Raw genomic sequence first — 16218 nt, forward strand, 5'->3', positions numbered from 1 at the left:
ATTTAGGATAGAGATACACTTCTTTAAAAACAACAACAACAAATACCCTAGCCAAAGGGTAGCTTTACATAAAATTGATTTATCCATGTTTAGATAGTTCTTTTAGCTACATCTTTGGCCCATGTGAAGCTAAATGAGTTGTTTTTATATGATCATTCATTATTTTGCCCTGAATCTTAAAGGAGCTGCTATTGTCTATGGCTGAGTGAAAGTAGAAGGGAGCGACACTAGTTAAATAACTCAGGTTTTTAAAGTCTAAAACAGTATTCCTCTATTTTATATTTACAACAGGGAAAAGGTGATCTGGAGCTTCAAAACTGCAGTATTAATAAAAACCCAGGATTAAAGTTCAACTAGTTCAATATAGTTCAACCTCTTTCCAGACATCTTATTGCGCGTATTCTTCTCAGCAGTTGGAGGATCATTTTCTCCATTTACAATATTTCTGAGAGAGATGATAGTGCTGAATTCAGCCACATTGTTACTACACTACACTGTTGCTAAGATGAAAAAAATTAACCCACATTAACCTGAGAGTATTAGAGCAATGCACCTTCACATATTAATTATTATATGGCTTTCATGGAAAATTACACGTCTGAAAGGTAACCTTTGATTTATAGCTGTGTAGAGCAAACTTTATAATCAGAAATCTAACCCACAATTTCTAACTGCAGATACAGCATAAAGAAGCTAATAAAATGTTTTATGTTTTATTTTTTATAACACTGATATAACAGTGTAAATTTTAAAAGGTGAAAGATAGAATACAAGTATACACTAATCCAGCTTTAAGACTGTATTATATAGGAATTTAGCTGATGATGCATAAAGCTCAAATCTGATTATTTTTATTACCTTCTCCCACAACCCCAGCAACATGCTACGTGATAATTACAGGGACCTATGAGTCACTAGCTATGCAGCACATTTGCACAGGTATACTGGGCAGAAGCACAGAATAAGCTTTCATTGGGGGCTAACTCCAGCCATAGGAATGATAAAGCAAATCCATTCAACCTTAGCAACAAATATCCTTAATCTTCAATAATGCAGTAAAACTTAATTAGAACTAAGGCCAGTTTCTCAGGTGTGGTGTGGCTGCGTACATTGCACTGCATTGTTTTATAAGCGGGCCATAAAACCGGTCTATACAGCCCAGGCAGGATCATTGAGTACAAGACTAAGGCCAGGTCTACACTACCACTTATTTAGGCATAACTTATGTCACTCAGGGATGTGAATAAGCCACCCCCTGAGCAACATAAAGTTACACCAACCCAAGCACTGGTGTGGACAGCATTATGTCGGTAGGAGAGCTTCTCCCGCCAACATAGCTACAGCCTCTTGCGGAGGTGGATTTATTATGCCAATGGGAGAGCTCTCTTCCCGGGGGCATATAACATCTTCACCAGACGTGCTGCAGTGGTGCAGCTGTACTGATGTAGTGCTTCTAGTGTAGCACTTTGGGCATTAGCCTGCTAAACCCAGGGTTGTGAGTTCAATCCTTGAGGGGGCCACTTAAGGATCTGGGGCAAAAATCAGTACTTGGTTCTGCTAGTGAAGGCAGGGGACCGGACTCAATGACTCTGGGGGGGAGGGATAGCTCAGTGGTTTGAGCATTGGCCTGCTAAACCCAGGGTTGTGAGTTCAATCCTTGAGGGGGCCACTAAGGGAACTGGGGTAAAAATCTGTCTGGGGATTGGTCCTGCTTTGAGCAGGGGGTTGGACTAGATGACCTCCTGAGGTCCCTTCCAACCCTGATATTCTATGATTCTATGATTCTAGACTGGCCCTACAGGAGTGATCCTAGGAGACATAAAGCCAATGCAGGGTCTCTTAAGTCACACACTCTCCCTATTGCCAGCACTATATGAATAAGAAGGTGCGATTAGCACAAAGGGGACAGTCAGATGCCACACTATTTTTTCAGATTCTCCTGGCGATTATTGTGTGATGTGAGGATAGCCGCTATACACAGCGCAAGAAGAAAGGCAGATGTTTTGGCACAACTCGGCCTACACTTTCAACTGAAGAAAAGTCATCTTCACTGTAAATTGAGACAAGTTACAAGATTGTACGGTGCATCTGATTTAAAAAAAACAAAAACGGATCTCCCTCATCTACAAAACCTTGGGTACTCCTGATATGAGGCTGCTATGATCAGATTTTAATCTCCATTAAATTTATTATAAACTCTCTTTTATTGCATACAAAACCTGTGACTACTAGAACAAACTCAAGAAGCAATAACTATTACTCCTGGGGGGATTCTGTGCCACTACACATGCATAGAATTTATGTTCCCCGCAGATCTTTTTGCTTCCCCGTAGAAAAATGACTTTCTGAGGGGGATGCAAAGGGAAGCCACAACAGCAGTCATGCGACCCTCCCCAGCAATATGTTTTGGGTGTCCAGGGCAGCTGGCAGAGAGGTAAATCACTGTGGAGCAGGGGATGGGACTGGGGAAGACCTGGCTGGTGGCTCCTACCCTGAGCAGGGCTCAGCTGCTAGTCCCAGCTGGGCTGGGGATAGGGTGACCAGACAGCAAGTGTGAAAAATTGGGACGGAGTGGGGGAGAATAGGAGCCTATATAAGAAAAAGCCCCAAATATGGGACTGTCCCTATAAAATCAGGACATCTGATCACCCTAGCTGGGGAGGACAGGAGTTCCTCTTCCCTGCATGGCATCCGGGGCCATTTCAGACCCACCCCCAGATTTCTTCCCTGGCTTTAGTAAGCTCTGCAAACTCACATCCCTACCCCTTGCACTTTCTAAACCCATCGTTCCTCAGCTGCAGGAGGAGGGATCACTACAGGAGCTGCTCCCCCTTCCACCCAACCCCCATGCATCCAGACCCTCTCATACCCAGACCCTTCTGCCAAGCCTCACCCCCTCCCCACACTCCATCGAGCCCCAACCAGCTGCACCTGGATCCCCACCCCACTGAGCCCCATTCCCCCAGCTTCTGGACCCCCCCACACACAGACCCCCCTTCTGAGCTTGATCTTCCTCACACACAGACACCCCCCCCCTCCGCTGAGCCCCAAACATCTTCAACTGGACCCCCCTGCAGAGTCCCATTACTGTTGCATACAGAACCCTCCAACAAGCCCCTGTGCATCCAGATCCCCCCCACACCCAGATCCCCCACTGAGTCACCACACCCAGACTGCCCCACACAAAACCCTCTCAACCCACACCTGGATCCCCCCACACTTAAATCCTGCCTTGTTGATCCTGCCTGCCAACACCTGGTGCACCTGGCATGGAGGGGCAGGGCCCTGGGGTCTTTCTGGAGCAGGCCCGGTCCTTGAGTTGTGTCAGGGTTGGGTACAGTCTCACCACTAAATCCATGTCCCGGGGGTGGGGACGCGGGGGAAGCTGCATAGTGATCTCCCACCTCTGTGGAGCCAATACCCTCTGCTCCCCAATGACATGCTGGAGCCTTCATATTTATTTGACAAATAAAATTTGCAGAATTTTAAAGTATTGTGTACAGAATTTTTAATTTTGGGTGCATAATTTTTAATTTTTTGGCACAGAATGCCCTCAGGAGTAAACTATCAGTCTACATACAACTACACTTGCTAACTTAATTCTGAGCCATTTTACAAAGGATTTTTTACTAGCAGTTTAATATATTGTCAAACATTAATTAAAATAAGGATGAAAATGAATTCATCTGAGAGCATTTTTACAGACATACAGGCAAAGTTCTACCCTCAGTTGCATCTAAAAGATGTCACGATTACACTCCACTAAAGTCAATGTGACTGCATGGATATAACTAGCAGCATAATTTGGCACTAATACAAAACTGTGGTTTCAAAAAAAATATTACCATGTTGGACTTTACTTTGTGGCTTCTAAACAGAGTGAGATTAGCGGAGAGTGCTGGACCCCCACAGCAAGGTTTGTAGGACACAGCAGGGTTTGGGTGAACATTTTTGCAAAGTTCTATTTAGCTCCTCAGATTCTTTGCTGAACACTTTATAGAGCCCACAGCATGAATTCATACAACCTTGCTAGGGAAGATATCAAATGTCCAGACTGAAAATTATATGGAGTACAAAGTTCGGTATTTGAGTACTTTATTTAAAATAAAACAAAAACAAAAAACAGCTTCCATTCTCTGCTATCTTTGTTCACTCACTCTTCCCTCCCAAATCCCATTTTTCCTTTTCTGTGCTTTTCTTACTACAAGGATGGCTAACTTATAGAAAGCTAGGCTGACTGACTATAAAGGGAGCAGAAGCCATGAGAATTTTCCCAGTAGATACAGAATCAGCCTCTGTGCATTCACGTCTCCTATTAACTTCTTTCCATCCTTCATTTTAATCATGTCTTTCTCAGGCTAGTAACTGCACAGAAACTCAATTGTTACAACACTACTAAGAATGTAGCATGCATTATCCTTTAGTCGGTTTCCTTTTGCACATTGTGACACTGGAAATTCAACTTGTATAGTATTTAGGAATGCAACACTAATCAAACCCTTCTTCAAATGCAGAATATAAAAGTCCAACAACTATTAGCTGCATTGTCAACTAAAAGTTGTATGACAGGCTGCAAAACTACTGACTTAGTCCTCTTTGCATATCTACATCAGCAGCTCAGAAACCAAAGATGTTTTCTTCAAAAGCTGTTATTGTGACTACACAATGTCAGGTATGTTATAATTATTGTTTAAGTGTTTCTTACACTTATATTTTAAGCAAATATAAGATGCAGAATGAGGAAGGTTAGTTATATGGATAAAATTAGGCCCCAATCCTGCACATTTACCCTTATCAGTATGTCACTAAAGTCAACGGGACATGTGGGTGCGTGTAGAACTGGGGCCATATTTGCTACCTGACAATACTACTAGAAAACATACACAGTACTAATATCTTTCTAGAAAGATCTGCAAAAATTCATTTAACAACCCCGCAAAAGAGATTACTATTCCACCCAGTTCATGTCAGAGACACGTGATCAAAAGGTGATTAGAACAATAGCTGTTTACTTTACTCTGTACTTTTATTAAACTAAAAGTGAAACATAGCTAGAACAGTAAGCCACATCGTTTTTTAAAATGTCACTTTCTTTCATCTCAGGCATTCAAAGCTTATGTGAAAAGTTTATGTATTTCAGACAGATTAGGGTTACCATATCTTAATTTAAAAGAAGGAGGACACCCCACTGGGCCCCGGCCCCGCCCCAACTCCACCCCAACTCCGCCCCTTCCCCTGAACGCTCTGCCCCCCTGCTCCTCCCCCTCCCCTGCTTCCCACGAATCAAATGTTCACGGGAAGCCTGAAACAGGGAGGCAGCAGGTAAGCTGGGGCGGGGCGCGAGGAGGCGAGGCCCAGTCCAGGCCTCCCCAGCCGAGTGGCTCCCTCCGGTGGCCGGCCGGCCCCGGCCAAGAGGCTCTGGCCCCCGGCATCTCCCACCCGGCTCGGCTTGGGCCCAGGTCGGCCCGGCCCCGGCCGAGTGGCTCCGGCTCCAGCCCAGGTCGGCTCCGGCCCTGGCCAAGCACCGCCGGGCAGCGGCTCCAGCCCAGCCCCAGCCCTGGCCGAGCACCGCCGGTCCCGGTTCCAGCCAAACGGCTCAAGCCGAGCACCGCCGGCCACAGCGGCCCGGGCACCGCCGGTCCCGGTTCCAGCCAAACGGCTCAGGCCGAGCACCACCGGCCCCAGCGGCCCGGGCACCGCCGGTCCCGGTTCCAGCCAAACGGCTCAGGCCGAGCACCGCCAGCCCCAGTGGCTTGGGCACCCCCGGCCCCGGTCTCAGCGGCTCCGGCCCAGCTCGGCTCGGGCCCCGGTTCCGGCCGAGCGGCTCCAGCCCGGACCCAAGCCCCGGCCGAGCACCACTGGCCCCAGTGGCTCCAGCCCGGACCCAAGCCCCACAACCCCTCCCTCCCTATTTTCCCGGATATGTTCGGCTTTTGGGGATTTCCTCCCGGACGGGGATTTGAGGACCAAAAAGCCGGACATGTCCAGGAAAATCCAGACTTATGGTAACCCTAAGACAGGTTACATTTTATTACTACACCTTACCACAAATCACATCTGGTGGGGGGGAGGACGGACTTTGTAGGGAACTATGGTATAGTGATTAATACACCTTCAGAGCCTGGATGCCGATATATTTCTAGCTCTTCCACTGTCTCCCACTGTGACCATTTACTTCCCTGTGCCTCAGTTTGCCCATCTGTAAAATCTGTAATACCGCCTCTGGTAGTGTAGACTGAGGCTTCATTAACCTTGCCAGCAAGCTTCTTTCACTAATAAAGAGCACCTTTTTTAAAAGCTATATTTAAAGGGACACTATTAACTTGTAATCTAGTCAACATTTTTAACCTTAATCCTCTGTGCAGTATATTTTGTCACTATACAGTGGACACCATAAAAGCAACTTCATCCATGCACAATGTGCTGTCAAATACACAGAGTAAACCAAACAATCGAAAAGAATATTTTCCTCAATGCTAATCTTTTAATTGCTGTAATCCTAAATGTTGCTTGTAATTATAGTAGTCAAAAACTTCATCAATTTTAAATTGATGTCCTTTTAATCTTCCTGCCTGCAACCTACTCTCTTTCGTGCAAGTTGGGAGTCTGCCACTGACTTCAATAGAAACATGTGAGAGCCTTTAAAAAAGGAACAATTTAACTGTGAGGGGGTGGGGAGAAAGAAACTTCACAAGATGCTGATTTTCATGTAAACATACAAGATTTATGAATGCATTTCCAGAGCTACCTTTTCTTGTTATTTGGAGGGAGGCTCCCTCATTTTGATACATTTAATGGCTTTTTTAAAAAAAGAACTGTAAAATGGTTTAATTTTGCTATAAAAATTGAGCTATGATCAGATTGCCTACTCAGCACAAATCTGTTTCTAAACACAATTCACCACACTTCCTGCAACCTAGTGGCGCTCTCATTTCCACAGGCAAGTTAATGTTAAATTTAATTGGTACTAATCCACACAAGTTGAAGGAAATCACACGATATGCTGTACAAATGATTAACCCATTTTACAGTTTCCCCATCTCGTAATGAATTTTTTTGCTTCGATATTTCAATGAGACATTTAATATCCAATTAACTTTAATTCTCTAATTTTCCAACTTGAGACTTTGTCCCTGTATTTCATTTCATCTGATAAAAATGAACCTCAGCATAACTGTGATGGCACTACAAAAATAGTTAAAACTGCTTGATGTCAAGGCAGGCATGTTCAAAATGGCCTTAACGTCCATCTCACATAGACTTCTGTGTGCAAGTAATTTAGAGAGACCCTTTTAGCCTTCAGGATATTAAATCTACACACATTTATTATGGCAGAGCAAGAGCTCTGCTATAGTTAAGTTTACATATAACTAGGGCCCTATCAAATTCAGGGTCCATTTTGGTCAATTTCACAGTCATAGGATTTTTAACATTGTAAATTTCATGATTTCAGATATTTAAAACTAAAATTTCACAGTGTTGTAATTGTAGGGGTCCTGACCCAAAATGGAGTGGGGGGGGGTCTCAATATTATTATGGGGAGTGGGCTACGTACTGCAACACTTACTTCTGGGCTGCTGCTGACGGTGATGCTTGCCTTTAGAGCTGGGGGCCCAGAGAGCAGCAGCTGCTGGCTGGGAGCCCAGCTCTGAAGGCAGAGCCGTCACTAGCAGCAGTGCAGAGGTAAGGATGGCATGGTATGGTATTGCCACCCTTCTGTGCTGCTGCCTTCAGAGCTAAGCCCTCAGCAGCCGCCACTCCCTGGCCACCAAGTTCTGAAGGCAGCAGTGCAGAAGTAAAGGTGGCATGGTCTAGAATTGCCACCCTTACTTCTGCACAGCTGCTGGCAGGGCACTGCCTTCAGAGCTGGGCACCCAGTCAATAGCTGCTGCTCTCTGGCTGTGCAGCGATGAAAGCAGCAAAGAAGCAAGGGTGGCAATACTGCAACCCCCCTATAACTTGCAACCCCTTTGCAACTTCCTTTTAGGTAAGGACCCCCAATTTGAGAAACGCTGGTCTTGCCCATGGAATCTATATAGTATAGGATAAAAGCACACAAAAACCAGATTTCACCAGTCCGTAACGCATTTTTCCTGGCTGTGAATTTGGTAGGGCACTAAGTATAACTATAGATGCATAAACCTGGGGGTTACTTAGAAAATTCAATGCTGTTACTATGTCACATACCAGGGCAAACCAGAATTTCATTGGGACAACAATAGCAGAACTCAGACCCACGCAACTCCAAGCACAAGACTTCAACAACTGAGTTACAGGAGAAACTCCTTTGTCTGACAGCAGTACAGGGCCTATGCCACACAGCTGAGCAGCTCTCAATCTCTCAGAAAAAAATGATGCTACATACACTAGCTGCCCACAGCACCACTGGAGTGAAGCCACCAGGGCAGAAGGCCACCCCCAATACAACACGGAGAGGGGAGTTTTGACCAGGGACACAGGCGCCAACCCCTGCTCTTACAAGCTACGCCACAGGCACTTTTCGTGTCTGTCTATGGCCAATATCACAGGGACTCTCCTGAAACACCTGGCTCAGACTAGCAGGAAGCTGTAACTCAGCTAGGTGGGTCAGTCTGCAAAGAGACTAGGAGAGGACCTGGCCTCGCCTCGCCTTCCCGGGAGGAGCAGATCCGCCTCGCCTCACCCCGCCGGTTGCCAGAGCTGGGTCAGGGGGTCCCGCCCGGGCAGCGGCCAGGGGCTATACACCGGCTGCCAGAGAACCGCCGCTTACCCCTCAGCTGCAGCCATGTTGCCTCGCTGGACTTCGTCTGTCATGTGATCCGCTGCCTCGTCAGCTGATGGGGCGGCGGCGAACTAGCGGACGCCGGGGCTCCCGGGGGCTGGGCGCGCGAGGATGGGGTGCCCCGGCTGCTGACAGGGCTGTGCGCGTAGGAATTCCTCCTTCGCACCCTCCCCTTGCTCGAAGACAGCCCGGCTCTGGCTTGACGCAGGGGGTAGCCGAGCGGGGGCGCCACCGGCGAAGCCACTCCGGTGGGACCGTTATAGGCGCGCTGCCCTGCTCGCGTGACTGGGAACTGGCGGAGCGCGAGCGCCGGGCCGCAGCCGCCTGGGAACGTGGGCTGGAAAGGGCAGCGTCCCTGGGGCAGGTGCGCGCGGAACCCTGCCTGCTGCGCGCGAGCGGGGCCCCGCAGAGGCAGCGAAGGAGACAGATGCTCCTTTGCAAGCCATGCCGTGAGCCCTGCCTTCGGTGGCCGTGCACTGAACCTCGCCCTAAGAGCAACGCGGAGCCCTCGGCCCAGAAATCTCGGGGCAACCCTTTGCCCTAAGCCTCAGATTGTCTTACTCCTCTGGTTCCTAAGGCTGCTTCCTACAGCGCCTGGTTCTGGGGGCCAGCCACTGACTAGCCCTTCCCCAGGCCCAGCCTGCTACCCCGTACAGCCCCCCTGAGAGCACCCTGCTTGGCTCTTACAAATCCCAGAGGCCTGGCCCACATGATTTCAGAGAAAATCCCAGGCACAGGTAAATGATGGGACTTGAACCTCTTAAAGGCCCAGCTCATCCTAATATAATAATTATTAATGGAGATATCCCATCTCCTAGAACTGGAAGGGACCTTGAAAGGTCATCAAGTCCAGCCCCCTGCCTTCACTAGCAGGACCAAGTCCTGATTTTTGCCCCAAATCGCCCCCTCAAGGATTGAACTCACAACCCTGGGTTTAGCAGGAGGAGTAGAATTCATCTGTGCAAATGAGTATACATTTGTGAATACTCCCCTGGTCAAGAGATTGCCTAATAAGTGTGGCCTCTTGTGTTGGTTCCATTGTACAAGAAACAGGCCAGCTGAAACAATTAGTTTTCTCTATGCCAAAAGCAACAGACTAGAAATCTACCTTTTACATGAATTGCTTTCATTTATAGCATAGAGGTCACTGAAATAAATGGCTATTCAAAAATTCCATTACAATGCACTATAGAGGTATAATCCCTTTAACATTAAGAGACCCTTTTATTCTGTATCTTGTGAAACTGAGAACTTGTTTACCCATAATCTTTAAAGGCTTGATCCAATGTCCATCAATGTCAATGCTAATGTTTTCACTGACTTCAGTGGGAAATGGATCCAAGCCCTAAATCTGGTCTTTTGATGATACAGACACCTCTCAGACTACTTCAGAACTTGAATTGACTTTTTCTTGCGCACAAATAATAAGCTACCGATAGAAACTAAGTATTATTGTGCTAGGGGTCAGATAACTATCTGTAATACAGCAGCAATAGAAAAGACCCAGAGGCATGAACTACAGTTTAAAGCGTGACAGACCTCTTGCGTGACTTGAATAAATTCTTTAGAGTAGATGTCTCTCTAAAATAGTGACATATACTGTCAGGAGCAGGCAGTTGTTTATGTACACCACTGTCCTCTACTGGATGGAAGCAGAACTGCTCAACTGTGAGTCATAAGCTTTATACTGATACACTGATAAATGGGGTGGTACTACCTGTGCTTTTAAAACAAGTTCTATCATCACTGTCCCCAGAAAATTTGAGTGGTCATGGTTTGCAACACAGTATCATTCACAATGACTGACTGTACGTGGATTTGTTATAGCCTAGTAGTGCAGGGGAAAGTTAAATTTCCCTCTATTCACCTTAACTCTACAGTGGCTTGACACTGCTCAGCCTTAAATTTTTTAAAAATCTGCACAAAACTGGATTCAATGCTCCTTTTAGAAGGAGGTAAATTCACTGCCCCAATTTAATTTCTTCCCACCTCTTCTGACAAACACGTAAAAAAATAAACTAAACTGGAAACTCTACTTATTCATTAATATTAAAATAGATAAATGAAAATAATAGTTAACCTAATGGCCAAAATAAAGGTAATAAATTAATCAAGTTACATAAAGGGATTCAAGAGTGTCACGTGTCTCCATCTGGTCATTTACCAGACATTGTTTATATTTCACTATTCAGGAAGCAAATAAGATGGCAGCTTTTCACAGAGAACATTTTCCAAATAATTGACAGAAAGTTTTAAATCAGTTTGTTAGAACAAAACAGTCCACTGTTGCTAGGAAATATGCATAATTAAAATCTTGTGTTGGAGGTGTTGCTGGAGAAGTTGTCCACTAGATGCTGTGAGAAGTTACAGTTACTGATGCAGTTCCAGCACTGAAATGCTATGTGAGAGCTGTGAGGCAATCACATGGAAATACTGATTTTAGAAAGTCTGGACAGGACTGTGTAAATCAGGAAAACTAGAAAAGCCAAGTAGTCATATGCTTTTATGTCCAAGGGTCTCAGACCCTTAGTAGGAAATCTAAACAAATTAGGAGTCTGAAGTTTATTTTGTGAGTCATCCATTTGACAAGGAACTAATACATTTCTTTCTCAAAATAAGGCCAGATATAAACTGGATAAAACACAGTTTTATACATTCTTACTGATAAGTCATTGAATTTCAAAGGAATTTTCTCCAGTTTGCAAAGAAACTGAGAAATCTTAAAATTAACCACTAGTAAAATATTTTACTCCTTCTCATCCCCTAGTTGCAATCCTTTTGGGTTAGGCTTGATGCTCATTAATGGGATGAGATGGGCAAGCTCACACAGCTTCCGTCTGTACTGTACTTCTGTGGGTAAAGAGAGGACTACAGTTTTCAGGGTTATTAATCTGGCAGTTGTCTTAAATGCTAGTATTAATAATTTCTTCCTCTCCATCCCATCCATCTTCTTCAGGGGTGGGCAAACTTTTTGGCCTGAGGGCCGCATCGAGTTTCGTAAATTGTATGGAAGGCCGGTTAGGGGAGGGGTTTGTGGGTCAGCCCCTACCTCCTATCGGCCCCCCCCTCCCCCGGGACCACTGCCCCATCCACACACACCCCGCTCCTTGTCCCCTGACTGCCCCCAGACCCCCGCTGCCCCATCCAACCCCTCCTCTCATTCCTGACGGCCCCCCAGGACCCCTACCCCATCCAACCACCCCTTCTCCCTGTCCCCTGCTGCCCCATTCATCCTTCCCTCCTTCCTGACTGCCCCCCCCAGGACCCCTGCCCCCATTCAACCCCCTGTTCCCCCCCGACCCCTATCCACACCCCTGCCCCTTGACCACCACCCCTGAACTCCCCTGCCCTCTATCCAACTTCCCGCCCCCTGCCCCCTTACCACGCTGCCTGGAGTACCGGTGGCTGGCAGCACTACAGCCGTGCCGCCCAGCTGGAGCCGGGCCATGCCACCGCTGCCGCCACCACGCAGCACAGAGACCAGGCCGGGCTCTGCAGCTGCGCTGCCCCAGGAGCTCATAGCCCTGCCGCCCAGAGCATTGCGCCGGCGGCGGAGCGAGCGAGCGTTGACTGCGGGAGAGGGGGAACAGTGGGGGAGAGGTTGGGGCTACCCTCCTGGTCGGGAGCGCGGGGGCTGGGCAGGACGGGCCCACGGGCCGTAGTTTGCCTACCTCTGATCTACTCTCTGCCCATCCACATAGTCTTACCATTCTTAGAGCAAGATCCTTCTCCTCTGCAGCATCTTCCCTCCGAACCAGCCTTCCTGTATTTCTTTGCCTCGATTCTCCTGCACAGTTCAATTCTCTCATCTTTTTTCCTTTGCCTATCTTTCATGAATAACAAATAACAGAGGGTCAGATAAATTAATTCTATAGAGTGTTATGGGATACAGTTTGTATGAACTTTTAAATCTCTAGAAAATGTAGGCCTGTTCCTCAAGACCTTACTCATGCAAAATTCCTGTTAATTTCAGACTTACTACTTGTATGGTTTGGTGGTTGGTTGGCTGGTTGGTTTGTCAGTTACCTTAAACTTCCTGATCTCCTAGCCTTGGGAGCTAAGGGAATGAAATCTTTACACTGTGTACAAATGAAACTCATTTGTGGGGTGGCTGAACTGGCAGGAGAATGAAACGTCAGCCTTATGAATGATACCAGCAGCCAGACTAGAAGCAAGAACAGTTTTACTGCACAGATGGATTATTTTAATTTTTGCTTTGTGTTGCATTTGAATCTGCAACTGAGATAATTCAGAGGCAGATCTAATATCTGACAGATCACATTAGATTATTTCCCTCTAAAATTGGATGCAACTGGCAGGTTTTTGTCACACCAGTTCTCTTACCTCCTCTTTTAAAAAAAAAACTTTAGTGTTAAAGGCCTGATTTTGCTTTTTTTGCATAATCAGAAGAATTCCCACTGACTGCAGTAGCAGTTTGGGTACACAAGGAATGTAATAGTATCTTGTGAACCTTGTAACCCATACTTGCAATCTCCCATAACTCAAGCCTGACCCCAGATGTACAGTACCTTCCTTCTTAACTTGTGTAAATTTGATTTTAAACATTAACTTTAATAAAAGTTTTTAAATATCCAAACCTAAGAAGGAAAATCAACCACTACAGTTCTGATTACTGGCCAACCCAGCCATGTTTCTGAAGTGGCACTTCAGACATCTCTATTAAGGATTGTTTGGTGGCCCCTTCATTTCAGGAGGCCCATTCTCTCCTCATTCTACAATCTAATTCAGTAGTTCTCAACCTTTCCAGACTACTGTACCTCTTTCAGGAGTCTGATTTGTCTTGCGTACTCCAAGTTTCACCTCACTTAAAAATTACTTGCTTACAAACTCAGACATAAAAATACAAAAATGTCACCTCACACTATTACTGAAAAATTGCTTAGTTTCTCATTTTTACCATATAATTATAAAATAAATCTATTGGAATATAAATATTTTAATTGCATTTCAGTATGACATGTGAGCCTGTTTTTCATTTGTAAGTCTTGTCATTCTGAAAGGTAGTAAACAATTAAGCAACAATTAAGTTTTTCTCCACTTGAGTCTATTCCTACTCTTTGTCTTGATGGCAGTCATAGCCAGGGCCGGCTCCAGGCACCAGCATTCCAAGCAGGTGCTTGGGGCGGCAATCTGCAAGGGGCGGCAGTCGTGTGTTTTTGCTGCCTCAAGCAGAGCACCGAATTGTCGCCACGGATGGCGGGGGCAGTCCGTGTGCCGTTAGGGCGGCACGCGCGTTTCCACGGCGGCGGCAGCTTCTATGCTCAGCTGCCCGCTGCGGCAATTCGGCAGCTTCTGTCTTCCAGCTGAAGACAGAAGCTGCCGCCGAATTGCTGCCGCCGCCACGGAAACACGTGTGCCGCCCTAAAGACACACGGACTGCCCCCGCCGTCCGGGGCAGCACTTCGGCGCACTGCTTGGAGCGGCAAAAACAGTAGAGCCAGCCCTGGTCATAGCAGAAAATGAGACTTCACAAAGATATGTTGACCCAGAAGATAACAGATCATTCAAAACATGGTTCCCAAGGCCAGCATACTCTTTCTGTACTCAGGGCTGGCATTAGGTGGTGGCAAGCAGGGCAATTGGCCAGGCCCCGTGCCACAGGGGACCCCACAAAGCTAAGTTGCTCAGGCTTCAGCTCTGCATGGTGAGACTCGGGCTTCAGTTTTCTGCCCCGGACCTCAGTGAGTCTAACATCATCCCTGGCAACTCCCTTAAAATGAACTCACAACCCATTTTTGGGTCGTGACCCACAGTTTGAGAACCACTGATTATGGTATATAAAGCAGTATAAACAAGCAATTGTCTGAATGAAATTTTATTTTCCACTGACTTCTCTAGTGCTTTTTATGTAACCTGTTGTTAAACTAGGCAAATATCTAGATGAGTTGACATACCTCTTGGAAGACCTTTCGGTACCCCCAGGGGTACGTGTATCCCTGGTTGAGAACCATGGATCTAGTTAGCCAATAGCAACTGAGAGTCTCAGAGGGAACTCCTTCTCTGTCTTTTTCTCGTTACATATATATAAAACAACTTAAATTCTTCTGACAAGGACACTCTTTTGACAGAAAAGGCCCTGAGAATGTTAACAGGAGGTCTCCCAACAATGAGTCATACCTGGACTTAGATAAGAATCCTGCCCCGATAAATGGGCATTGGTGTGTTTGTTTTTCCACTCCTCTTCCTACATGTGTCTCTATACTATCTTAGGGTTTTATACTGCTATCTACATAGTATCTTAGTAGTCACCTTTCTATCTGAAAAGTTTTTTTTCTCTTAATTAATTGGCCTCTCAGAGTTGGTAAGACAACTCCCACCTGTTTATGCTCTCTGTATGTGTGTATATATATCTCCTCAATATATGTTCCATTCTATATGCATCCGAAGAAGTGGGCTGTAGTCCACGAAAGCTTATGCTCTAATAAATTTGTTAGTCTCTAAGGTGCCACAAGTACTCCTGTTCTTCTTTCTATCTGAGTATCCATAGTATGTATATATACAGCTCCTGTTATCCTATTGAGAAGCAACTGCAACAAAAAAAGTTGTTTGTGACACTACCTTTCACAATTTAAAAATTACTCAGCCTTTGTGAATACAGGGCTAGATTTTCTTTTACATGTTTTAGAGAAAGATGATGATGGTGTTCAGTAGGCTTATTGAGGGTAACTTTGTGTGGTGACATCCAATGATTTATAGGTTTATGAACAGTTTTAATCCATTTCCTGAATCTCAAAAATCTCTATAATCATCTGCTGCTTGTAAATGCAGAAAAATAGAGATAACAGGAAATGCTGATTTGTCAGTGCAGGAATTCTTATAAAAATTCAGTAGGATCCATTGTTCCTGAGAGGCTTTTCTACGGACATTTCCAAAAACTTTTTGTGCTGCTGGTTTCCTGGCAGAAGGATTCAAGTGTTTATGTCAGTCTTCACTGGAAAAAAAGAACAAATTTGTTAATCAAGGAACAAAGGCTAAAGCTTGAACATTTGTACAACTTCTTTCATCAAGGTGGGTTTTTCTCCCCCAATATTACTATTACACAGGTGTAGCATTTGATCATTGAAAGAGGCATACATGATCTATCTCTGGTTGACACACAGGCTTCAAGTAAAGTCTTTAACTCAGAATTAAGATTAGAAGCCCCTTCAAAGAAACTGATTGAACAAAAGCATCTGCCTTTGGCATTTTCATCATGAAACCATTTTGAGTAAATTTTCCCTCAAGTCCTAAATTTATACTGCTGTATTGATCTTTTGGATCTTGAAATAAAAAATGTGATTTTTTTCCCAAAGCCTGTTTGAACTAAATTATTATGAAGGACAAGGAAGGTAAAGCATTTCTCTGACTGTCTCGTTATTCTCCCTGTTGACTTTTGTTTCAGATTCTGAAATTCTAGTATAATCAAAATCTGCCCATCAAGGATTTGAGAGCCCGAA

At 45.5% G+C, this 16218-nt stretch overlaps 1 protein-coding gene across 1 annotated transcript in view; it reads right to left on the reverse strand.

The window, feature by feature from the left end:
* The window catches only part of PEPD (peptidase D), a 222121-nt gene extending 213071 nt beyond the window's left edge, over positions 1 to 9050 (reverse strand). The window contains exon 1 of the mRNA XM_005289912.4: positions 8750 to 9050. Coding sequence (XP_005289969.1) covers positions 8750 to 8793 — 44 coding nt within the window. The 5' untranslated portion in view covers positions 8794 to 9050. The remainder of the gene's footprint in view (positions 1 to 8749) is intronic.
* Positions 9051 to 16218: the final 7168 nt, after the last annotated feature.

The sequence above is a fragment of the Chrysemys picta genome, chromosome 14 (genome assembly GCF_011386835.1).
Source record: "Chrysemys picta bellii isolate R12L10 chromosome 14, ASM1138683v2, whole genome shotgun sequence".
Classification (NCBI taxonomy): domain Eukaryota; kingdom Metazoa; phylum Chordata; order Testudines; family Emydidae; genus Chrysemys; species Chrysemys picta.